General features: G+C 64.5%; 4 protein-coding genes across 5 annotated transcripts; 1 reads left to right on the top strand and 3 right to left on the bottom strand.

Moving 5' to 3' along the window:
* Positions 1 to 1031: 1031 nt before the first annotated feature.
* On the top strand, positions 1032 to 6474 carry SIAE (sialic acid acetylesterase). Its single transcript, XM_086476981.1, has 10 exons — positions 1032 to 1074; positions 2386 to 2550; positions 4231 to 4394; positions 4468 to 4606; positions 4713 to 4896; positions 5162 to 5271; positions 5367 to 5500; positions 5686 to 5840; positions 5917 to 6112; positions 6196 to 6474. Exons 1-10 carry the CDS (start codon positions 1032 to 1034, stop codon positions 6472 to 6474), a joined length of 1569 nt encoding a protein of 522 aa, XP_086333107.1.
* Positions 6475 to 7327: 853 nt separating this feature from the next.
* Positions 7328 to 10022, bottom strand: PANX3 (pannexin 3). The gene is made up of 5 exons (XM_086476920.1): positions 9795 to 10022; positions 9126 to 9268; positions 8826 to 9040; positions 8030 to 8697; positions 7328 to 7389 (listed from the first exon to the last, which is right to left on the bottom strand). Exons 1-5 carry the CDS (start codon positions 9973 to 9975, stop codon positions 7328 to 7330), a joined length of 1269 nt encoding a protein of 422 aa, XP_086333046.1. The 5' UTR covers positions 9976 to 10022.
* A 990-nt stretch (positions 10023 to 11012) lies between these two features.
* On the bottom strand, positions 11013 to 13828 carry RPUSD4 (RNA pseudouridine synthase D4). Its single transcript, XM_086476982.1, has 7 exons — positions 13673 to 13828; positions 12985 to 13150; positions 12569 to 12770; positions 12190 to 12283; positions 11947 to 12097; positions 11612 to 11709; positions 11013 to 11459 (listed from the first exon to the last, which is right to left on the bottom strand). Exons 1-7 carry the CDS (start codon positions 13826 to 13828, stop codon positions 11274 to 11276), a joined length of 1053 nt encoding a protein of 350 aa, XP_086333108.1. The 3' UTR covers positions 11013 to 11273.
* A 562-nt stretch (positions 13829 to 14390) lies between these two features.
* Positions 14391 to 17436, bottom strand: PUS3 (pseudouridine synthase 3). Of its 2 annotated transcripts, none has more exons than XM_009955649.2 (4): positions 16872 to 17436; positions 15300 to 15880; positions 14834 to 15024; positions 14391 to 14704 (listed from the first exon to the last, which is right to left on the bottom strand). In XM_009955649.2, the coding sequence occupies exons 1-4, from the start codon at positions 17256 to 17258 to the stop codon at positions 14391 to 14393; spliced, it is 1473 nt and encodes a 490-aa protein (XP_009953951.2). In that variant the 5' UTR covers positions 17259 to 17436. The 2 variants fall into 2 exon arrangements, with proteins under 2 accessions (XP_009953951.2, XP_086332993.1); XM_086476867.1 differs by having other exon boundaries at positions 14391 to 14691; positions 14824 to 15024; positions 16872 to 17379.
* Positions 17437 to 21673: the final 4237 nt, after the last annotated feature.

The following is a 21673-nucleotide window of genomic DNA, read 5'->3' as shown; positions in this document are numbered from 1 at the left end:
GGCAGGCCTGACGCCCCGAGTGATGGGCACAAAGGCAGGCCTGATGTGACAGGCACAAGGGGTGGCCTGATGCCCTGGGTGACGGGCATAAGGGGTGGCCTGATGCCCTGGGTGACGGGCACAAACGCAGGCCCAATGCCCTGGACGATGGGCACAAGGGCAGGCCTGGCACCCTGGACGATGGGCACAAGGGCAGGCCCGCTGCCACACGGGATGGGCAGGCAACGCAGCGCGGGGCAGGGGGTGGAGGTGCAGGGATGGGTGCTGCCAGGCCCGGCCACTCACCCTCCCTCTGCTCCAGCAGCGTTTGGAAGTGCCGAGCGGCGAAGGCCGCCACGTCGCTGGGCTGCGCCCGCAGCACCTCCAGCGCCAGCCCCTCCAGCAGGTTCTGAAAGCCAGAGGGCAGCTGCAGGGCGGTGCTGGAGGAAGGGATGGACATGGCCGCCTCTCTCGGTCCCCCTGCAGCGGCACAACCGCGATGAACCCCCACCCTCAGCCCCCGCCGTCCCCACCGGGCAGCGCCGGGACTCGAACCCGCGATCCCTCGGGGTGGCGGGCAGCGCCGCCACTAGGGGGCGCTCCCCCCTCCCCGCCCGCCGCGCCTGCGCACCGCCTCCTCTTAACTACGCGTGCGCAGCACCTGCCCCGGGCAGGGCGGGGCGGAGCGAGCGGTCGCGGAAGGTCCCGGACCCCCGGTGCCCCCCGAACCCCCGCCGGTTCCCCCCCCCCCCGCCCCGCCGTGGTTCCCCCCCCGCCTCCGGTTCCCCGGCCCGCACCTCCTTGCCCCGGCCCCGCACCCCCAGCCCCGTCCCTCGGCCCTGACCCGGCCAGGCCGCACCGGCGCCTCTGCCCGTGGTGAGGACGCTGTCGCTTGGCAACCACCCCCCCCCGCCGGCATGTGTCCAGGCCACGCCCCCCGTGTGCTGGCCACGCCCCCCGCGGGGCGGAGGCTGGCGGCGGAGGCGGGGCCTGGGGGGGGGCAGAGGCGGGGGGGGGATCCCGGGGCCCTCGGGCCCCGTCGTCGCCCCAAGATGGCGGCGTGGGTGCTGCTGGCGCTGGCTCCGGTGGCGGCAGGTAACGGGCTGGGGGCGGGGGGGGCTGGCTCCCCCCAGAGCCCCGCTGCGGGGCCCTCGGCACCCCCAAAACCCCGTTGCGATGCGCTTTGCACCCCCCCAGCCCCATTTCGACACCCTTCTCCCCCCCCCGAGCTCCACTTCGATCCCCTTGACACCCCCAAACCCCCTCTTTGTTGCTATTTGCACCCCCCCAGCCCCTCCTCAACACCCTTCTCACCCCCCTGAGCTCCACTTCGATCCCCTTGACACCCCCAAACCCCCTCTTTGTTGCTCTTTGCACCCCCCCCAGCCCCATTTCGACACCCTTCTCACCCCCCTGAGCTCCACTTCGATCCCCTTGACACCCCAAAACCCCTCTCTGATCCCCCTTCGCCCCCCCCCCCCAGCCCCTCCTCGACGCCCTTGGCACGTCGCTGCCGCCGTGGGCCGAGGCTTTACGTAAGGCGGGAGCCGCATGCGGCTCCTCGGCGGCGTCTCGTGGGCTCTCCTCCCTTCCCTCCTCCCCGCTGCTTTTTATAGCCTCCAGTCTCTTCCTCGGCGTCTCGGGTTTTTGGTGGGTTTGGGGGTTTTTTTTTTTTTTTTTTTCCTCCTCTGACTTGGTTTTTTTTTTTATGTAACTCGTCCTTCCCGGAGCCTCCTCGCAGGAGCCAGTGGGAACCAGCGATGCGGCTGGTTTCGGAGAGGCCGAGGGCGTCGGTTCTTTCCTTCGTTAAACCCAGCCTGGGACGACCCGCGGAGGAGTCGGGGGCTTCGTGAGCCCCGGTGTGATCGCCACGACGGGGCTCCCACCCCCCCCACCCCCACCCCGTCACCCTGCAAACATTACCCCGACCCGCGGTTTTACTTTCAAACCCCCAAAAATGGGAGCGTTTGGGAGCGCCAGGGCTGAGCCCTCCGCTTCCCTCCTCACTCAAGGCACCTTTGCCGGTGCCTCGTGCCCGGTGTTTCCCATCCCACCCCTCGCCAAACATTTTTGCAAGGGAAAAATTAGGTCAGGGCGTATTTATTAGCGAGGCTGGGCTGGCAGGGATGCTCCTCTACTGCTAGTAGAAGAATTTTTACCCCAAAATCAGCATCCAAACCCTGTCACTCGAGCTCCTCGTGGCACGGGGGACTCCGAATCGTGGCGCTTCCTCAGCTCCTCGGTGATTTTTAACCCCCTTAAGGTTGACCGGGGCTGAAGGAAGCTACAAATTCAGTGGGATCTCAAATAATCCGGGGTTAAGGGGGAGTCGGAGGCCCCGCAGGGGATGATTTCTCGTTGCTTTTTGCCTCTTGGAGGTGACGTTTGGGCTCTCCTCGATCCTAGGGATGATGCTCGGCTTCGCGTCCTACTACGGCGACCACATGGTGTTGCAGAAGGCGCCGGCGGGAGCCGTGGTGTGGGGCTACGGGGAGCCGGGGGCCGCGGTGACGGTGGCTCTCTCCGAGGACGGCGGCCTCATCGTCATGAAGAAGACGGCGCCAGTTCGAGGTGGGTCCTAGACCCTCACCGGGCAACTGGGGCCGGGGGTTTTGGTGGTCGAGGAGCACGTCCGAGCCCAAAGCGGACCCGCTGGTGGGGTGGGGGCTGCTGCCCGCAGCCCCTGGGTTTGTCCCACCGCCGCCTCCGGGGTGGCAGAGGTGACGGTGGCGCCTCCAGCCCCGTGCACCCTTGGGGCTGGGGAGATCTCGGGGAAGGGGTGGGGGGGGGTTCAGCCACCCCCCTCCCCGCCAACGCCGGCCCTTCGCTCCCTTCGGTTTCCCACCGGCGGGATCCCGGAGGCGCCGAGCTGCCGCCGGGGTGGGTGGCTGGAGCCCAACGCTGAGGCTGCGGAGGGGAGAGGGTGGAGGCGGGGGGGGGGGGGGAAATTTAGCTCCCCTCCCTCCCAAAACCACCTCCAGAGCGCTCCTGGCTGCTTTTTTTTTTCGATATATCCCCCCCTCGGTGGATCCTGCAGGATCCTGAAGGCTGGGAGGTCTTGGAGGCACCTCAGATCTGAGCTGGTGGCCTCATTTCCCTGCCTAGCGAGTCGCAGGGGGGCTGCTCAACACCTTTGCAGGGGGTGAAAACGCTGCCTAAAAGGCTCCTCCACAAGCTGGAGAGCCCGGAGGTGTCTTGGGCGAGAGCGGCGATCGCCGCTACCAGGAGATCTGCAGGATCCAGCCCCAGAAAATCCACGCTAAGCTCCAGCAGAATATCTTTACGCCTCGATTCGGCGCCTCTAAAATTAGCTGGAGACATCTCGGTGTCACACACGCCAAGCTGCTCCTGTAATCCCGGTTCCTCCCAGCAGCTTCTGCTCTGACACACATTTGTCTTCGAGATTTTCTTTTTTTTTTTTTTGGTTTTTTTTAACCCCTAAGCTCCTGCAGGAGGAAAGATTCCGATGGCGAACAGCTCCCAAAAATCCATTTCCCCAGCCCAGCGCCGCGGTGGGGCGCCTTTCCCTCGTCGTCTGTCCGTCCTCACCGGTCCTTGGCCGCTCGTCCAACCTCTTGGCAAAGGTCTTGAGGTCTTTGTAGGGAGTCCAGACCAACATCATCCTCCTCTTCCAGGACCTTCTGGGCCATGGACGACCATCCCAGACCCCAACGTCATCCTCCTCTTCCAGGACCTTCTGGGCCGTGGACGACCGTCCCGGGCCCCAACGTCATCCTCCTCTTCCAGGACCTTCTGGGCCATGGACGACCATCCCAGACCCCAACATTATCCTCCTCTTCCAGGACCTTCTGGGCTGTGGACGACCGTCCCAGACCCCAATGTCATCCTCCTCTTCCATGACCTTCTGGGACGTGGACGACCATCCCAGACCCCAACATCATCCTCCTCTTCCAGGACCTTCTGGGCCGTGGACGACCGTCCCGGACCCCAACGTCATCCTCCTCTTCCATGACCTTCTGGGACGTGGACGACCATCCCAGACCCCAACATCATCCTCCTCTTCCAGGACCTTCTGGGCCGTGGACGACCGTCCCAGACCCCAATGTCATCCTCCTCTTCCATGACCTTCTGGGACGTGGACGACCATCCCAGACCCCAACATCATCCTCCTCTTCCAGGACCTTCTGGGCCGTGGACGACCGTCCCAGACCCCAATGTCATCCTCCTCTTCCAGGACCTTCTGGGACGTGGACGACCGTCCCGGACCTCAACATCATCCTCCTCTTCCAGGACCTTCTGGGAGGTGGACGACCATCCTGGACCCCATGGAGCAGGGCGGTCCCTACGCGCTGACAGCCGGGCAGGGCTCGGAGAACGTGACGTTGCGGGACATCTACTTCGGGGACGTGTGGCTTTGCAGCGGGCAGAGCAACATGGCCATGACGGTCCTGCAGGTAAGCGGGGGCGGGAATCGGGCCGGGAATCGAGCCGGGAAGCTCCTGGCGCCCTCCCGCCCCCTTTCCCTAGATCACCAACGCCAGCCGGGAGCTCGCCGCCGCCGCGCGCTACCCCTACGTCCGCCTTTTCGCCGCGGCGCCCGCCCGCTCCGCCACCGAGCTGGAGGACCTGGAGCGAATCGCTTTGCCGTGGGCGGTCCCGACGGCCGGTGAGTGCGATGTGCCTCCGAGAAAAGAAGAAAAAACACCTGGAAATGGGGTTTTCCCCGCTTTTTTCCCCCCCCCCGCCCTGTTGCAGCCCCGTTTCTTGAACAGAAAACCTGGGCCAGGGGAATTTCACCTACTTCTCGGCCGTCTGCTGGCTGCTGGGGCGCTCCCTCTACGAGGCGCTGCGGTACCCCGTGGGGCTGGTGGAGGCGGCCTGGGGGGGCACCCCCATCGAGGCCTGGTCTTCCCGAAGGGCTCTGCGGGCCTGCGGGCTCCCGAAGGACGCGGGGAGGTGAGAGAAGGCGCGGGATGAACGCCCCCTGCCCCGCACCACGCTGCTTTTGGGGGGGGGGGGGGGGGTTATCCTCCCCCTCGCCACTCTCGGGGTGAGAGGGGGGCGGATCCCACCTCCTCGCCTGGAGCGTTCCTGGAGCGCCTGGGTAAAATCCCGAGTGTAGCGAGGGGTAAAGGGGGTGGCACGGGGGGGGGGGAAAGCAAGACCCCAGCCCCAGCTTTAGGGCTTGGCACCCCCTTAAGCCCAACTTAATGCCGCCCAGCGCCCCCTCGCCCCGGCATCTCTCCGGCCCGGAGACGCCCTCGGTGCTCTGGAACGCCATGATCCACCCGCTGCTCAACATGACGCTGCGGGGCGTCGCGTGGTACCAGGGTGAGCCCCCCTTCCCCCTTCCCTGGGGTGGGAGAAGCCCCCCCTCCCCGTGTTACCCCACCAGGTTCTCACCGGCCCCTCATTTTTGGGGCCAGGCGAGGCCAACGCCTTCCTGCACACGGACCGGTACAACTGCACCTTCCCCGCGCTCGTCGCCGACTGGCGCCGGGCTTTCCACGCCGGATCAGCCGGGCAGACGGAGCCGCTCCTCCCCTTCGGCTTCGTGCAGGTCAGAGAGGGGGGGACACAACGAGGGGCAGGACCCCCACCCTCCCGTGCTGCTCGGGGGGGGGGTTTACCCATCCTTCCGCCCCGCCGAGCCGGCAGGAGGGAGAGGAGGCTCCAAATCCATGGACACGTCCCACCAGGGCGCCGAATCTCAGCCCCCTCCTCCCCTCTGGCTTTGCCTTGCAGTTGGCCACCTACCGCCGGCACAGCCCGGATGACGGCTTCGCCCGTCTCCGCTGGCACCAAACGGCCGATTTGGGGGTCGTCCCCAACGCCAAGCTGCCCGCCGCCTTCATGGCCGTGGCGATGGATCTGGGCGACGAGGGCTCGCCCTACGGCAGGCGAGTTGCCCCGGGGGGCGGGGGGGGGCGCAGCGACGAATCTGATCCCAACCGCCTCCCTCCTCTTCCTCGGCAGCATCCACCCCCGGGATAAGCAGACCGTGGCCCACCGGCTGCATCTGGGCGCCAGGGCCGTGGCGTACGGGGAGGAAGCCGTGGTTTTCCAGGGGCCGTATCCCACCCGCGCCGTCCTGGAGGGGACCAGGGGGTTGCTGAACGTCACCTACAGCCAGGAGCTCGTCTGGCGGCGGAGGGACACGTGGGCCTTCGAGGTGAGGAAGGGGGAAAAGCTTCCCCCGCAACGGGCTGGAAGAGGGAAGCCCACCTTGATGGGAGGTTTCTCCCCCCACCCCAGGTCTGCTGCTCCAGCCAGGAAGCCCCGTGCCGGTGGCTGCCGGCCCCGGTGGTGGCGGTGGAGTCCCGCACGGTGACGTTGGCCCTGAGGGGCTGCGGGACGCTGGTGCTGGGCTTACGCTACGCCTGGGCCGAGTGGCCCTGCGAGTACCTGTCCTGCCCCCTCTACAACCCCCAGGGGCTGCCTGCGCCCCCCTTCCTCCTGGATACCCTGCCCCCACCAGCCGGAGAAGGGGAGCTGCTTCTCTTTCCCAGCTCCGGGTTCTCCTGGGGGATTTAGGGGAGCGGACGGGGGGGTTTAGGGGAGGGAATGGGGGGGTTTAGGGGAGGGAACGGGAGCTCAGACCTCTGGTAAAGCGGCTCAGGGCTGCTGGCACCACCACGCCTCTCTGCCGGGGGGAGGCGTCCGGCTCGATTAACTGCCTTAACTAATTAACTAATTTTCCAGCTCCTCTTTGGCCTGAAGTCAAGGCTGCAGGGGAAAAAAAAAAATAAATAAAAAAATTTAAAAAAGCTCATTTAAAAATGCAATTTATGGAAAATTCTGTGAAAACAAGCAGCAGGCCCCACGGAGGGGAGCTGAACCCCTCCCTGCCCGCGGAGCTGGGTCCTGGCCCCCCCCCCCCCGGGGACCCCTCTTGGGGCACCCTCCTGGCAGGATCCAGGGACTGGGGTGGAGAGAGGAGCTCCGCAGCGCCGGCAAGCGCCTTCCCCCTCCTTGTGTTCCCGATAAACAGTCGATAAACGGGTTTGGTTGAATCTTGGCTCCTTTTTTCCCTTCAGAGGAGCATCCCTTCGCCCTCCATTCCCCCCACCCAGCAGGGAAATTTGGGTGGAAGAGGCACGACGTGGCACCCAGCGCTTGGAATAAGACATCCCAGAGAGTCTCTGCCCCACAAATGGGGTGTTGAACCCTTTTTTTGCTCGGGGGGGGGGGGGGGGCGCAGAAAAAACCCCGGGATGTAAGAAGGGGAACCCCAAAAAGCAGGTGAGCTCAGGCCGGCTGCCACGTCACAGCCGTCACCGCAGGGCGGGGGCCGTATCGAAACGGGAGTTTCAGGCGCTCGAGCGAGGCTGGCGACGAGGGAGCGGATCCAAACGGATCCCAGGGGGGCGGCCGCCCGCTCTGGGGGTCAGGCGGAGCCGAGCGAGTCCCGGGAGGCTTTTCCCATCGCTTCTACGCCGGGCTTCGTCTCTAGACAAAAGGGGGAGGAAGAGGAGGAGGAAGATCATTAACTGGGCGAGGGCCAACCGCGATCTTCCTCCACCAGCCTGCGACTAGCCCGAGAGGCAGCTGTGCTAGCCCCGTGGTTGCCATGCCAACGAGGATGCTAAATACAGCTCGATTTGGGTGGTTTTCTTGAAAAACCACAGCCCTCAGGACTGTATTTAGGGCCAGGGAAGGAGCTCAGGCCTCCCGGCTCCCACCCTGCCGGGGGACGAGCTAGAAACCTCTGCCGGGGAAGGGGGGTCTCGGAGATCCCCGTGAGGCCACAGAGGGGGGCACTGCCGGCTCCCCAAAACCGGGAAAGGGAGCAGAGGTGCCTGAGGAGGGTGAGACCCCCCCCCCGGTTTTGTCCAGAAGCAGCAAAACACTCGGCTTTCCGTTCCTATAGCAACTCCCGCCCACGCGTGGGCTGCAAACGGAGCCGTCGGCCCTCCTGACAGCCCCCCCCCCCCCCCCAAAACTCTCGCCCTCCAAAACAGCAACCCCCCCAAAACCCAAAGGGTTTAGGGGCCAGGGTGGACGGAGCCAGCTTTCCCCGGCCCCAGGGTGGGACGTGGGGGTGAGGAGAGCGAAGAAGTCGTCTGTACCGACCCAAAAAAACTCCTACCTGGGGCGGCGGCGCCGTTGGGGAGGGCGGCGGCGCCGTCGGGCTGGGCGGGGCGAGGGCGGCGGTGGGTTTTGGCGGCCTCCAGCCCCGCCAGCAGCGTCATGAAGTCGACGAGGGTGTCGATGTCGTCCTTGTTGGCGGCGGCTTCCCTCAAGGCGCCGACGGCGTTGAGGCGGCCGAAGGAGGTGAGGTGGGCGATGTTGGCGCGGAGGAAGAGGAGGAGGAGGTTGAGGTCGTTGAGGGGGCAGGTGAGCATGCGGCGGCTGAGGAGGTCGAAGGCGGGGAGCATCTCGTAGACGGCGAGGAGCCCCTTGTCCCACTGGCAGAGCTGCAGGGCGTTGTAGACGGCGACGGGCACGAGGAGGACGTAGACGCCGCCGAGCGAGAGGCCGGTGAGCTGGAAGACGGAGAAGACGACCAGCTTGCAGGGGAGGAGCGGGGGGATGTGGGGGTCCTCCCGGAGCAGCCCCGTTTTGATGGAGCAGTTGAACTCATCCTGGAAGACGACGTGGAGGTGGAGGAAGACCAGGTAGAGGCAGGTGGCGGCCAAGAACAAGAGCAGGAGCAGGTTCCTCAGGATGTAGAGGAACACCAAGGAGTGGCCGTGCTGCTTGCAGGTGAGGTAGCGCTCCAGCAACGGGAATTCAAAATACCTCTCCCGGCGGGCCCTGGGAGCAGAGGGGACATAGAGGGGGGGGGTTAGACCCGCCCCCCTCAAAGCGAGGTGCTTCACCAAAGTCCATCCACCACCACAACGCCCCACAGAGGGACTTGGTGGCCACTCGAGGCTGCCCACCTCTCATACTCCTCCCAGAAGCTCTCCGGCTCGGCGCTGGCCTGCTGGACCTTCCTCATGTGCTGCACCAGGCGGACGGAACGGTTGTAGGATTTGTCCAGCTCGTCGATGACGAAGAGGAGGTCGGAGCGGAGGGCGGGGGCGGCGGCGTACCGCCACAGCAGGGAAGGCAAGTACATGAGCACCGCCACCACCAGCAGCGAGTAGGGGAAGACCTGGGCGGAGGAGACAAGCGGGTTTCGCCTCCGCTGCGCGCCCAGGCGGGACCCGAGGGCGGCCGGAGGCGAGCTGGAGCCGTACCTTGAGAGCCCAGAGGGACTTGGTGACGGCGTGGCCCTCGGCGTCGAAGCCGTGGTGGACGAGGGAGTCCCAGCAAGCGGCGTCGACGTAGGCAGACTGCTTCGCCGTGAAGTTGGTGGGAGAGAAGCAGCTGATCTGCGAGCCTGGGGCGAGGGGGGAAAGGGGCGAAGCTCAGCCACGGGAGGAACAAAAAAAGCCCTTTTTGCAGGTCGTTTGGGAGCCGTCCTTCCCAGCAAGGATTTTTTCCAGCCCTTCCCAAACACAAACCCTTTGAGCAGGGTGGGGGATGAATTAGAGACCGGCCAGAAACCGGGCTCAACCCAAATCCCCGGGGGTGGGGGGGTGGGCAGCAGCGGGACGTGGGCCAAGGTCAGATTTAGCCTGAGGTGACGCCGCACCGTCTTGTGGCAGCTCCCCCCCCCCCCGAGCCGCCCCTGCCAGCCCCCACCCGCCCTCGCAGCACCCAAAGGTGCTGGGGGCCGGCGGCCGAGGCGAGGCATCGATTCACCGCCACGTCCTGGGCTTTAGGGGGGCCGTTCCGGGGCTTTCCCAACCACCCATAAATCCGTTAAACCCAATCAATCGATATCCCCGAGGCAGAAGAGCTCCTCGACGAGGATTTCCCTCGCTCCCCGAGGGTTTGGCAGCGACACCCCGACGGCGACTCACCGGCGGAGAACTCCCGGGCAAAAGCCAACGAGACGAGGCAGAGGGGCAGCCCCACGGCGACGAATTTGAGGAGGCGATCGCTCGGCAGCTCCAGCCGCAGGCCCTTGGCTCGGGATCCGCCGGGATCCGGGAGGAGAGCGTCGGAGAGCATGTACTCGGCGGCCGTGTGCGAGAGGGACATGGTTTTTAAGCGAGGAAGAGGAGAGACGGTGACCACTGCTGCTGCCCGGGGGGCTCTGGTGCCGTCTGAGGCGCGAAGGCACCGGCGGCTGCAAAGGAGAGCTTAGGCGGAGCGTTAAATCGCCGGGTAATTACAGGGGGGAAGCATTTTGGTTATTTTTTTTTTGCAAATAGCACGCCCCAAAATAGAATTAAAAGAAAGTAAAACCCAAACCCCAGCAGCCACGGCACCGGGCTGGGAAGGCAGCGTTCCTCCCCAGCCGCTCCCCGTGGTTTTACGCCCCTCTCTCATCAGCAAAATGTATTTTTGGTGACGGGCTCGAGGGGTGTGAGGCTCCCACCGGCTATTTTCACCCCGTGGAGGCAGGGGACGGGGCATTACCCACAGCAAAAAGCCCCAGCCAAGCACACAGCGGCCCCAAAGGGGTACAAAGAGCCCTTTCCAGCACCCAAACGAGCCGGAGGGGCTGGAGAAAGTCCTGCTGCTCAGCCCGGAGCTTTTTGGGAGATGCCAAATGTTGGTGGCGGCGATTTTGAGGCAGGGCATCAAGCTGTGGCTCCTCAGTCTCTCCGCTCTCCTCCCTCTCGGGGCACAGGGGGGAAGGGAGGAATCTGGCCCCAAGGCAAGCTCCCGAGGGAGAGGGATCCTGATAGCGGCCTCTGGGAATAATAAGAAGGGGCGGTGGGATAGGAAAGGTTCTCCCAGCGGTGTAACTGCTCCCCAAAAACCCAGGTCCACGCCTCTGGCAGCGCAGAGCGGAGGGAGTCCCGGAGCCCTCGGCCAAACCGAGCAGAGGAACTCCCCGCGCCGCCTCTCAGCCCAGCAAGAAAACCCCACAGCCGGTGCCAAATCGCGCTTTCCGTGGATTTTTCGAAGGAAGGGAGTCTCCGAACTGGAAGGAGAGTCTGCTGACCAGCTCTGGAGGGACGAGCAACGCCCCTCCAACTGGGAGGGACCGCACCCAGGCGAGCTCAAACCCGCCCAGGGACCGAGATCCACCTGGCCTGAGCACAGAGACACACACGACCCTCCGCCGCGGCGGGATCCGGACCTTTTATTGCTCCAAGTTCAAACCACGGGTTGGGCAAAGCCCAGTTTCCTCCCAGCCTCGTTTGTCCGTGCGAGAGGCTCTTCCCAGCCGCGTTTCTGCGCCAAACCGGGGCAAGGAGCACAGGCAGGTATCTGGTTTGAGGCCGGCGACACCGGTACCGACACCGGCGGGGTGTCTGGCAAGCGGCGGAGACCGTAGACTTCGTTGCACCAAGGTGGGCCCGGTGCTCCCATGCTGTCCTGCCTCGTTAGTCCTTCAGGATGTCCAGTTCCAGCTTCTTCAGGGTCTTCTGGAAGAAGAGGGGGGGCTGGCAGACGAGGTCTAGCCGCTCGCCCAGGGGCAGGGAGAGCCGGTGGGCGTGGAGGTGGAGCGGGAGGTGCCGAGCCTTGCTCTGCTCCAGCTTCAGCCTCTTCAAAGTGATTCCCGGCAGTTTCTACGGGGAGGAGAGAAAAAGTCCCTGCCACAACCCCGTCTCTTCAGCTGGGACTTGAAAAACGCCGGCCCAGGGGGAGTTGGGGGTACAAAGGGGCTGCCTGGCCCCGGATCCAGCTCTGGCAGCACCCCCCGCCGCAGGACCCGCCTCACCTGGGGGGCCAACTTGCTCCAGTGCGAGTATTTGTGGTCACCCAGGATGGGACAGCCCAACCCGTAGGCGAGGTGAACCCGGATCTGGTGCTTCACCCCTAAGGGAGGGAACGAGGGGAGAAACGTGACAACCGGCCACGCCAGGCCTCGGCTCCCACCCGCCACCCTGAGAAACCCGTGGCAAAACCAGCGGGGAGAGCGGCCCCGGCATCAAACCGTCACACCGGGGTGGCTGGTTGGCAGAGCCTCCACCCCAAAATGATTTCAGTCAGGTCTGACGAGGAGTTTTCCCGCTTCCAGGACCTGCTCGGGGACCCCCAGGCAGGCCTCCTCACCGGTGATGGGCTGGAGCTCCAGCAGGGAGCAGGCGGAGGAGCTGGCCAGCCGGCGGTACCGCGTGACGGCGCTCTCGGCGTGGCGGTTCTGCCGGATCTTGACCACCTTCCCGTCCTCCGGAGACAGGCGGTAGTTGGGGGCCAGCGTCATCTGAGCGGGGGCGAGAGGGTGAGCCCGTGGGAAGGGGGGTGCTGGGGAAGGGGAGCACTGGGCCAGGACGGTGGCCGAGAGGAGTGGCTCACCTTGTAGTGGGACTGGTGGCTCTGCACCTCCTTCTCCACGATGGGGATCTCCACGATGCCCTCGGGGGGGTCTGGGTCCCCCAAACTAATTGCCCTGGGGAGGGAAGCCAGAGGTCTGCGGGGAAAGAAAGGAAGCAGCCCCTCTCCCCGTGACCCAGCCCGAGGGAAGATGAGCAAACACCCGCAAAGCCCCACATCCCCATGCCCCAGTGACTGTCCCCTCCCCCTTCTTCAAATCCCAGAAGCCCGTCAAAGCCACTTCTCCGCCTCAACCTTTCCTCCCAGCAGATCTCCTCCGCCCCCAACCTTTCCTCCCAGCAGATCTCCTCTGCCCAACCCTTTCCTCCCAGTAGATCTCCTCCGCCTCAACCTTTCCTACCAGTAGATCTTCTCCACCTGCCGAGTTTTGAAGAGGAGCCGGATCTTCTCTGCCGCCTCCTTGCTCCGCGCCAGCACCATCACGCCCGTGGTCTCTTTGTCCAGCCGGTGGCAGAGGTGGAGGGGTTCGGCTTTCATGTTCTCCAGCATCTTGGCCAAAATCGGCAGCACGTCAGTGATGCAGTTCTTGACCCCAGGGCCACCTGCATAACCCATGAGCAAGGCAATCAGGGGAGACGTTCGCCTCCCCACCTACCTTAAATCCCCCCCCAAAACGCAGGATCTAAGGTGACAAACTCCCGATCTACCTCCCTGGGAAGGAAAACCTCAGCGCAGGGAGGATAGAGACCCCGTCAGTGCCATGGAGCCATTTCCATTTCCCCCTCTACGGCACCAGGAGGGCTGGCTTCTCCTCACCGTGCACGGGGAGGCCGTAGGGTTTGTTGATCACCACAATCTCCTCGTTTTGGTACACGGTTGCCTGCTTGAGCACCTTGGCCAGGACGTTGGGGTGAACCTGCTGCAGTTGCTTGCTCAGCATGGCGAGTTCCCGGAGCCGTTTCTGCGCCGGGTTTTGGGGGATCTGAGGGGGAGGACAGAACGCCATTGATGGAGGAGAAACAGTTCACGGCTTGGGCGCAACGCTCCTGCACGACCTCCCGCCGCTGCGGTGGCAGCCGGCTGCAACGTGCTCAGCCACGACGGGAGATAAAGGCCACATGCTGTCCCCGCCACCCCATCCCATCCCCTGCTCTCGGGGTGCTCTCCCTTAGCCACCCACCCCCAAATCCCACTCCAGAGCCTTCCCCGGGCAAGGCGGGGAGGGAAAACACAACGGTAATGCCTGCCCGCCCACCCCTCTCCTGCCCCGGCTGCCCACAGCACCCACCCCAGGCCGGGGGAGCCCCCAGCCCGGGCAAGGCGAGGGCCCACCCCGGGCCGGGGGAGCCCTCAACCCAGGCAAGGCGAGGACCCAGCTCCGCTCCACGTGTGCGCCCCGGCGGCGCGGTGCAGGGCGGGAACAGAGGCGCGGTCGCGGTGCACGCTGGGAGTCGTAGTCCCGTCCCTCAGGGCCCCGCGGCCTCCCTTTCTCTTCCCCGCTCACCTCTCGCTTCTTCTCCTCGCTCCTCCGCGCCCGCAGCCTCTCCGCCAGCTCCTCGGCCCGCACCGGCTCCGCCCGCCCGCTGCCGCCGCGCACCGCCGGGCCCAGGCCCGCGGCGAACCGCCGCCACAGCCCCCCGCCGCCGCTCGCCGCCGCCATCTTCCTTTCTCCCCTCCCTTACCCCTTCCGGCTACTCGCGGCGACGCCGAGGCGGTGCTTCAACCCGCCCAGCCAATCGGAAGGGGGAAAGCAGCCGAGCGACACCCGCGGCGCCCAATGGCGCAGCTGCAAAAGGGCGGGCCTGCGGGGAGGTGCTCCGCCTCTGTCCGGCGGTTTAAACGCCGGCGACGGTTGGCGTCTGGTAACGGTCGCGCCAGGACGACGGGAGCAGCTGCGCCCTGCCAGGTACCGGGGGCGGGGGGAGGCCGGCTACCGGAGCCCAGTGCAGCCCCCGCCAGAGCCCAGTGCAGCCCCTGCAGTCCCCCCACCCCAAGCCCCAGGGCCGCCCTGCAGTAAGGTGAGGGGCTCTGAGGGGGCTGAGGCACCACACACACCCCCCCCCCCCCCCCCCCCCCCGCCGCCTTTCCAGACCAGGACACTCCACAAGATTTCTTGAAATTTATAAAAATAGCACTGGAAAACATTATTTCGGGTTTTTTTTTTCCCCAATTAAAAAATAAAAGCGAAGCGCCCAGCTGCCCTTCTCCCGCTGAGGGGACCCTCACTCGACATCTACGCAGACCCGCTTGGGGGGCTGCTCAGCGGCACCGCCGCTCCCTGGGGTGTCACCGCCGTGGCTCCTCTTGGTCTCGGGGGGCTGCTCGTCCCCGTCCCCCGCCACCTCCAGGCCCGGGGGGGTTTCGATGCGGCCCCTGCGCACGAAATGGCGGATGCGAGCCTCCAGCCCCTCGCACTTGGGCCGGGCCAGCAAGGGCTTGTAGGTGCGGGCTTTGACGCCTTCCACGAAGCCGCTGACCTGGCTGCAGAGCGGGGGCTTCGCGTCTCCCCAGAGGACGGTCGTGCTGTTCCCTGGGCCTGCGAGACAATTAAAAACATACCAGTGGTTTGAACCATCGATTTAATGACCCTTTTTTTTGTTTTTAACCCCCCCCCCCCCCCCATCCCTCCGTAATTCCAAGGTACTGCCACAAAACCCTCCCTTACTTTTGCTGGCTGCCACGGGAGCAGCGTCTAACCCTCGTAACATGTTCCGGAGCACTTGGGTTTTGACCGCGTGGTTGGCCCAGAGCTGCTGGAGGTGGGTGACGTTGAACTCCTGCACTTCTCGGTCGTAAAGCCACTGAAGGTTTTCGAACTCGCAGTCGTACAGGACGAGGGGAAACTCGACTGCCATGCTAGGGGGGAAAAAAAAAAGAGAGAAGGCGTTACCTGACGCTGTGACGTAAAAATCAACGGCCTGTCCGTTCTGCCTTTTCCAGAACTCCTTTTTCTGATAAAAACTGAATTATTTTCACCAAATACCGAGGGCTAAAGCCATCAGAAGTTTGTCTGAGAGTGAGAAAAACGAGATCCTCACGGCTACCTCCTAGAGAGGCCGCTGGCACCTTCCATACTGCGAGAGGCCACTTTGAGAAGCCGCCCAGGTTTTCCCCCCCGAGCTCTCCGTTACCTGTACTGCGGTTTCCGGGGGTTCTTCTCCACATCCAGCAGCTCGTCGATGATCTCCGGGCTCTCCATCCCCTGGCCGATGAGGAAGAGGACGGCCATCATGCAGCGGACTTGGTGATAGAGGAAGGCCTGTCCCGTCACCTCGAACTGACACAGGCGGAAGGGATCTGCTAGCCCGGCTTCTCCTCCTCCTCCTCTCTCCACCCACGTCACTCCGGCGCTGAGGATCGTTCTCTGGAAGTTGACCACCCCGTTGGCCACGTCCATTTTACAGAGGTTACGAAAATCGTGGGTCCCCACGTACCTCTGGGCCGCGGCGTCCATGAGGGCCACGTCCAGGTCGGCGCAGGGGAAGAAATACCGGTAGGTTCTCCTGAGGCAGCTGAAGCGGGCGCTGAAATCGGGCGCCACGGGGGCCCAGGCCAGCACCCGGATGTCCGGCGGGAGCACCCTGTTGAGCATGTGGGTGTAGCGGAGCTCTTCCTCCTCCTCCTCCCCCTCGCTTCTACCTTCCGAGCCGCCCGCGCGGCCGTTCAGCTTCTTCCCCTCGGAGAGGTTGGAGCGGAGATCCAGGGAAATCACCTGCGGGATGAGGAAAGCCAGGATTAGCTCGCAGATGGGCGCGCTCGGCGCGTCGAGCCAAGTCTTCCCACACCGCTGGGGAATAAATTCAGGATCTCCTACGGACGAAGGTGGCTCCGAGCGGGCGATCACACCCCTCCTTCCTGCGGGCAGAGCTGCTGAGGCTCCCGGCAGATGCTACGGATTCCTTTAATAAAACAGAAAGTTGCAGACTGCCTACGTGGTCTCGAAACAGCTTCAACTTTAGTCGCTGCTTTTAGGATATAATGTTGTTTTTTTTTCTGCTGGAGGTGATGACTTGAACGCCTGGGAGATCTGGTGTGGGGTGAAGTTAATGAAGGGGCTTGAAAAGGCGTCCCCGCGCCCTTATTTTGCGCGTGAAGGAGAGCAAAAAGCTCAACCCGAGCCGGGAGGGGAAGAGAGACTGGCCCCCAGACGAGGGAGGGCTGCGCTTTGACGGCTCCGTGCCCACCGAGCTGGGCCGGCTCGCTCCCCTCCCTCCAGCTCCCACTCCCTTCTGCCTCCCCTCGGACCCTTCTGCGCAGGAATTTGGCTGCCTGACTCAGCGGGAAGCTCTCCAGTTCTTTTTTTTTGGGGGGGGGGGGATTAGTGAGTTAAATCAGCTGAGAGGGCTCTGCTGAGGAAGGAGCATCTCCCTTTTTTTTTTTTGGCAGCGTTGAGCTACTGGGAAAGCTGCAGCCTAAACCACTCTCATCCTTGCACAACAGGCCTCTGGGGAAAAACAACCAAAACTGGGATTAATATGGAGAAAACCTGGCATTAATAAACAATTTGAGGGTCCAAAAAATCCTCGTTCCACGTGCAGGAAGCCACCACCAGCCTCGCTTTCCGATGGCTTTTAAAAATCCAACCTGTGCTGGCTCGGTGCTGCGGGACACAAATCCCACCGGATCTCCCGTCCCGTAGAGGCGCCTAGAAAATCTGGGAAGAGGCTTGGGGGGGGGTGGGGTGTGGGAAAGCGACTCCTGACCTGCCCGAAGGCGCTGACTCCTTTGTCCGTCCGCCCGCAGCGGTGGTAGTTGGAGGTCTGCCTGTCATCCACCAGCCGCGTCTTCTTCAGGGCTTCGAAGAGCTTCTCCTCGATGGTGTTGCCGGTGTTCTCCTGGCTAGCAAAGCCCTGGTAGCCCCAGCCCAGGTAGGCGACCTTCAGCGCCGCGTGCCTGCGGCCGTAGGCGCCGAAATCAAACGGCCGTTGCTGCCGTTTCTTGGCTTTGCCGGGGGCGGAAGGAACCTCTTTTCTCCCGCCGCCCTCCTGGTCCTCTCGGAGCTTCTCCCGCAGCCGTTTCACCTCCTCTTCCAGCTCCTGCACCCTCCTCAGGAGGCGCTCGGGGTCGGTGACCGCGCTCCCCTCGGCCATCGGGGCCGGAATCAGTCGCCGGTAGCTCTGCAGAGGAAGAATGGGAAGGAATTGGCGTTTTGGCGTGGCAGAATGGGAAGGAATTGGGTTTGGGTGGGGGAATCGGAAGGAATTGGCATTTTTATGGAAGAATGGGAAGGAATTGGCATTTTTATGTGGGAGAACTGGAAAGAATTTGCGTTTTTATGTGGGAGAACTGGAAAGAATTGGCGGTTTTATGTGGGAGAATCGGAAGGAATTGGCGTTTTTATGGAAGAATGGGAAGGAATTGGCGGTTTTATGTGGGAGAATCGGAAGGAATTGGCATTTTTATGGAAGAATGGGAAGGAATTGGCGTTTTTATGTGGAAGAACTGGAAAGAATTGGTGGTTTTATGTGGGAGAATCGGAAGGAATTGGCATTTTTGTGGAAGAATGGGAAGGAATTGGCGGTTTTATGTGGGAGAATCAGAAGGAATTGGCGGTTTTGGCGTGGGAGAACGGGAAGGAATTGGCGGTTTTGGCGTGGGAGAACGGGAAGGAATTGGCGGTTTTGGCGTGGGAGAACGGGAAGGAATTGGCGGTTTTGGCGTGGGAGAACGGGAAGGAATTGGCGGTTTTGGCGTGGGAGAACGGGAAGGAATTGGCGGTTTTGGCGTGGGAGAACGGGAAGGAATTGGCGGGTTTGGCGTGGGAGAACGGGAAGGAATTGGCGGGTTTGGCGTGGGAGAACGGGAAGGAATTGGCGGGTTTGGCGTGGCTTTTGTTACCCCCAGAGGTTTGCTCTGTGAAACAACCATCACCCGCGGAATAATTCTTTATTTTCTTACCCCCCAGCAGATTCATCTCGCTCAAATCTCTCTTTTTTTTGCCCCGTGTTAATCCCTCCTCCCCCCCCAGCCGCCCGGCGGGATCAACCCCGTCGCCCCGGGCGCGGTGGCACCACGTTCCCCGCCGGCCTTCACCGATCGGCGCCGAGCCCCTTCCCGGTCCCGCACCGCGCTGGGCCGCCCTCCCCGCTCCAGGCCGCCCGCTCCCGCCACACCAGCTGCTCCAACCCTTCAAACTTGCCGGGTTTTTAGTTTTTTCCCCCCCAAACCGGTGTGGCGAGGGGAAACCGCGCCCGGAGCCCTTTTTGCCGTGGATCTTGGTTTACCGAGACCCCAACAGCCGTTGGGGTACGAGACCTCGACACGCCGCGCCGAGCTGCCGGAGTAAAACACCCGCTGAGGTGTCCCGGGATGAAATCACTAGATCCCGTGTTTTTAAAAGCAGAACAAGGGGATAAAATCCTTCTTTTCCTCCACCCGGCGCTTCCATCATCCCCTTCCTCCTTTATATTATCACGTCGTTAATTTTAGCAGCGTTTTCAAGCAGGAATTTTGGGATTAACCTAAATCGCTCCCCCTAAACCCAAGAAGTTGAGAGTCACAACCCCCTTGATGTCTTTCGCCAGCTCCAATGTGCTGCCAGAAATTAACTCGGGTTTTTTGTTGGTTTTTTTTTGGTTTTTTAACAGAATCCACCCAGTTTGGCAGAAATGATGGAGGAGGAGAGGCACAGATGGGCCACGCCGGCCCCCCCGAGCCCGCTCGACGCCCGGCAAGGAGGCGGCGAGGAGCCCCGTGGCGATCCCTACGTCAAGGCCTCCCTCGTTTTGGGGAGGCGACCGGCCCTCCCGCTGCTTCCCAAGGCCGGGAGGGGATCCAGGAGGTTGGTCCTGAGGAGGAAGGTGCTGAGGCACAGGCCCGACGGGGGAGTGGAGGTGTCGGACGAGTCGGTGACCAGCGACGCCGAGAGCGACGCCGAGGTTTGGGGACTGAGGCAGAACACGCTCCCGCTCGGCACCGGGGGGGAGGACAGCATCTCCGAGGGGGAGATCGAGACGAGCAGCAGCTCCCTCGAAGAACCCCCATACTGGGGGGGCAGCCCCCCCGTTTTCCTCAGGGATTTGGGGAGCTCTCCCGCTCCTCGGTGCGCCGCCGCCGCGGCGGAACGACCCAAATCCTTCATCCCGCCGCGGTTGGAACCGCCGGGGGGAAACCGAGGGAAAACGGATCGAGTGGCCAAATATTTGGAATATAAACAGGAATGGGAGAAATTCCGTCTCCCCGGGGAGGATCAGCGCCACGAAGTGCGCTGGGAAATCCGGGAGCGGATGCTCTGCCAGCCCCAGCCCCCCGCCAGGCCGCGGCACCTCCACGTCCCCAATCCTTACGCCGTACCCACCGAAAAAAAGAGGGCTGCCCTGCGCTGGGAGGTGCGCTGGGACCTGGCCAAGGGCCTCCTCCCTAGAAAACACACCTCCTCCTAGCTCCCCAGCACCGCATTCCTCCGTAATTTGGGGAAAAAAACTCCTGTTTTGGAGGTTTTATGGAGGCCGTGAAAGGTTTGTTAGGGGTCCGCGGGTTAGAGGTGTCTCTGTGTCCCCCCCGGCGATGTCTGTTATCCCAGAGGTACCCCGGCCCCGCCAAAATGTGGGCTCCCCTTGCCTCGTTTCACCTCGTTTTTAAAATAAATGAGTTTTAGGACAAAGCAGAAATAAATAATATTATTTTTCAGCCGTGGGGATGGGCTGAGGGATGGGGCAGCTCCTGTGTGGGAAAGGGTGTCGTCCCCCCCCAAAACCTCATCGGGGCGGCTGGGGAAGGGTGCGGGGAGGAGGGGGAGTGGGGGATGGGACCCCCCCAAACCCCCCTCCAGAGGGGGGGACCCCGGGTGGGGGATGAGGGGGGGCACAGACACAGGTGCTTCCCACCAGCTGGGGGGGGGGGGTCTACACCCCAAGGACCTCGTGGGGTGGGGGGGTCCCTGCCTCTCCGGCACCCTCTGGACCCCCCCTGTCCAGTGGGCTCTTTGCCCCTCAGAACTCCAGGGACTCTCCAAAACCCTCTGGGGGACAGCGCCACCACCCTACGGGGTCCCTGGGGTGCTAGAGACACCCCCAAAACCTTATGGGAACCAGCACTGCCACCCTACAGGGGAGGGGATTCCTCCCCCCCGCCCTATGCGGTCCCTGTCCCCAGGGCCCCCAACACCTCAGGAACCCCCCCCAAAACTAATGGGGGAGCAGTCCCTGTCCCCCAGCACCTCAGGAAACCCCCCAAACCTAATGGGGGAGTAGTCGTCCCCCAGCACCCCAGGGACCCCCACCACGCTACGAAAGGGTCTCTGGCCACCCCGCCAAGCAACCCAGGGACCCCCCCAAAACCCTATGGGGTCCCTGCTCCTCCATCACCCCAGGGACAACTCCCCCCCCCCCCCCCGCAGGGTCCCTGTCCCCCCTGCGGACCGCCCCCCCCCCCCAAACTATGGGGGATGTCCCTGTCCCCAGCACCCCAGGGAACCCCCCACCCTATGAGAGTGTCTCTGCCCCCGCCAGGGACCCCCCCGAACCCCCCCGCCCCCCGGCACACAGGCCGGGCCGGCCCTACCTGCGGGTCGCTGCCGGGACCGGAGCCGCCGCGGGACCGGTGACCCGGAAGTACCCACCCCATCCGGTGCCACCCCCCCCCCCCGCCGCCCTCACCGGGAGCGCCGGTCCGCCCGCCCGCCAGGAGGCGCCATCCCCTCCGGGGCACCGCCCCCGCTATGAATATTCATGAGCCAGGCGCCATGGCCGGGCAGGGGGACAGCGGCGGCTGGGAGCGGCGGGTGGGGACCGGACCGGGCCGCGCCTGGTCCCCGTCTCACCCCGGGGCTTCACCCCGTCCTTCCCCGCCGTTAACGGCCGCCTCTCCCCTCCGCAGCTCCCCGGGCTCTGCCGCACGCCGCCCTGCCGGGACCCCTTCGGCCGCCGCCGGGGTAAGGATGGGGGGGGCCTCGGCCGCTGCCGTCTCAGGGAAGGCCCCGGCCTCACCGGGCCCCACCCGGCCCCACCGGGCCTGGGCCCCACCCGGCCCCACCCGGCCCCACCCCGCCTCACCGGGCCCCACCCGGCCCCACCGGGCCTCGGCCCCACCCCGCCTCACCGGGCCCCACCCGGCCTCACCGGGCCTCGGCCCCACCCCGCCTCACCGGGCCCCACCCCGCCCCACCCGGCCTCACCGGCCCCCGGCCCCACCCCGCCCCACCCGGCCTCACCGGGCCCCACCCGGCCTCACCGGGCCTCGGCCCCACCCCGCCCCACCCCGCCTCACCGGGCCCCACCCCGCCCCACCGGGCCCCGGCCCCACCCGGCCTCACCGGGCCTCACCGGGCCCCACCCCGCCTCACCGGGCCTCACCCGGCCTCACCGGGCCCCGGGCCCCGGCCCCACCCGGCCCCACCCGGCCTCACCAGGCCTCACCGGGCCCCGGCCTCACCGGGCCTCACCGGGCCCCGGCCTCAACCGGCCCCAGCACCCAGCCTCAACCCAGCCCAGGCCTCAGCCTCACCCGGCCCCGGGCCCAGCCTCACCCTTCTCCCCCCTCGGCAGGCCGCGCCGGTGGTGACGAG

Source organism: Leptosomus discolor, chromosome 22, assembly GCF_034619465.1.
Source record: "Leptosomus discolor isolate bLepDis1 chromosome 22, bLepDis1.hap2, whole genome shotgun sequence".
Taxonomy (NCBI): domain Eukaryota; kingdom Metazoa; phylum Chordata; class Aves; order Leptosomiformes; family Leptosomidae; genus Leptosomus; species Leptosomus discolor.
The sequence above is the reverse complement of the archived record's forward strand: the minus strand, read 5'-3'. Positions and strand labels throughout refer to the sequence as shown.

Bases quoted from the DNA above. Each gene is read 5' to 3' on its own strand.
- PUS3 (XM_009955649.2), bottom strand. From the start codon at position 17,258: ATGGCCGAGGGGAGCGCGGTCACCGACCCCGAGCGCCTCCTGAGGAGG. The intron at 15,881-16,871 runs GTCAGGAGTCGC...CTCATCCCGCAG, and splicing joins GAGTCAGCGCCTTCGGGCAG to GTGATTTCCCTGGATCTCCG. The intron at 15,025-15,299 runs GTAACGGAGAGC...TTTCCCCCCTAG, and splicing joins CCCCGGAAACCGCAGTACAG to CATGGCAGTCGAGTTTCCCC.
- RPUSD4 (XM_086476982.1), bottom strand. From the start codon at position 13,828: ATGGCGGCGGCGAGCGGCGGCGGGGGGCTGTGGCGGCGGTTCGCCGCG. The intron at 12,098-12,189 runs GTGAGCCACTCC...GCCCCCGCTCAG, and splicing joins GCCACCAGTCCCACTACAAG to ATGACGCTGGCCCCCAACTA. The intron at 11,710-11,946 runs GTGAGGAGGCCT...TCCCTCCCTTAG, and splicing joins GGAGCTCCAGCCCATCACCG to GGGTGAAGCACCAGATCCGG.
- PANX3 (XM_086476920.1), bottom strand. From the start codon at position 9,975: ATGTCCCTCTCGCACACGGCCGCCGAGTACATGCTCTCCGACGCTCTC. The intron at 9,269-9,794 runs GTGAGTCGCCGT...CCCTCGCCCCAG, and splicing joins TGCCCGGGAGTTCTCCGCCG to GCTCGCAGATCAGCTGCTTC. The intron at 9,041-9,125 runs GTACGGCTCCAG...TCCTCCGCCCAG, and splicing joins AGTCCCTCTGGGCTCTCAAG to GTCTTCCCCTACTCGCTGCT.
- SIAE (XM_086476981.1), top strand. From the start codon at position 1,032: ATGGCGGCGTGGGTGCTGCTGGCGCTGGCTCCGGTGGCGGCAG. The intron at 5,501-5,685 runs GTCAGAGAGGGG...TTTGCCTTGCAG, and splicing joins TCCCCTTCGGCTTCGTGCAG to TTGGCCACCTACCGCCGGCA. The intron at 5,841-5,916 runs GCGAGTTGCCCC...CTTCCTCGGCAG, and splicing joins GAGGGCTCGCCCTACGGCAG to CATCCACCCCCGGGATAAGC.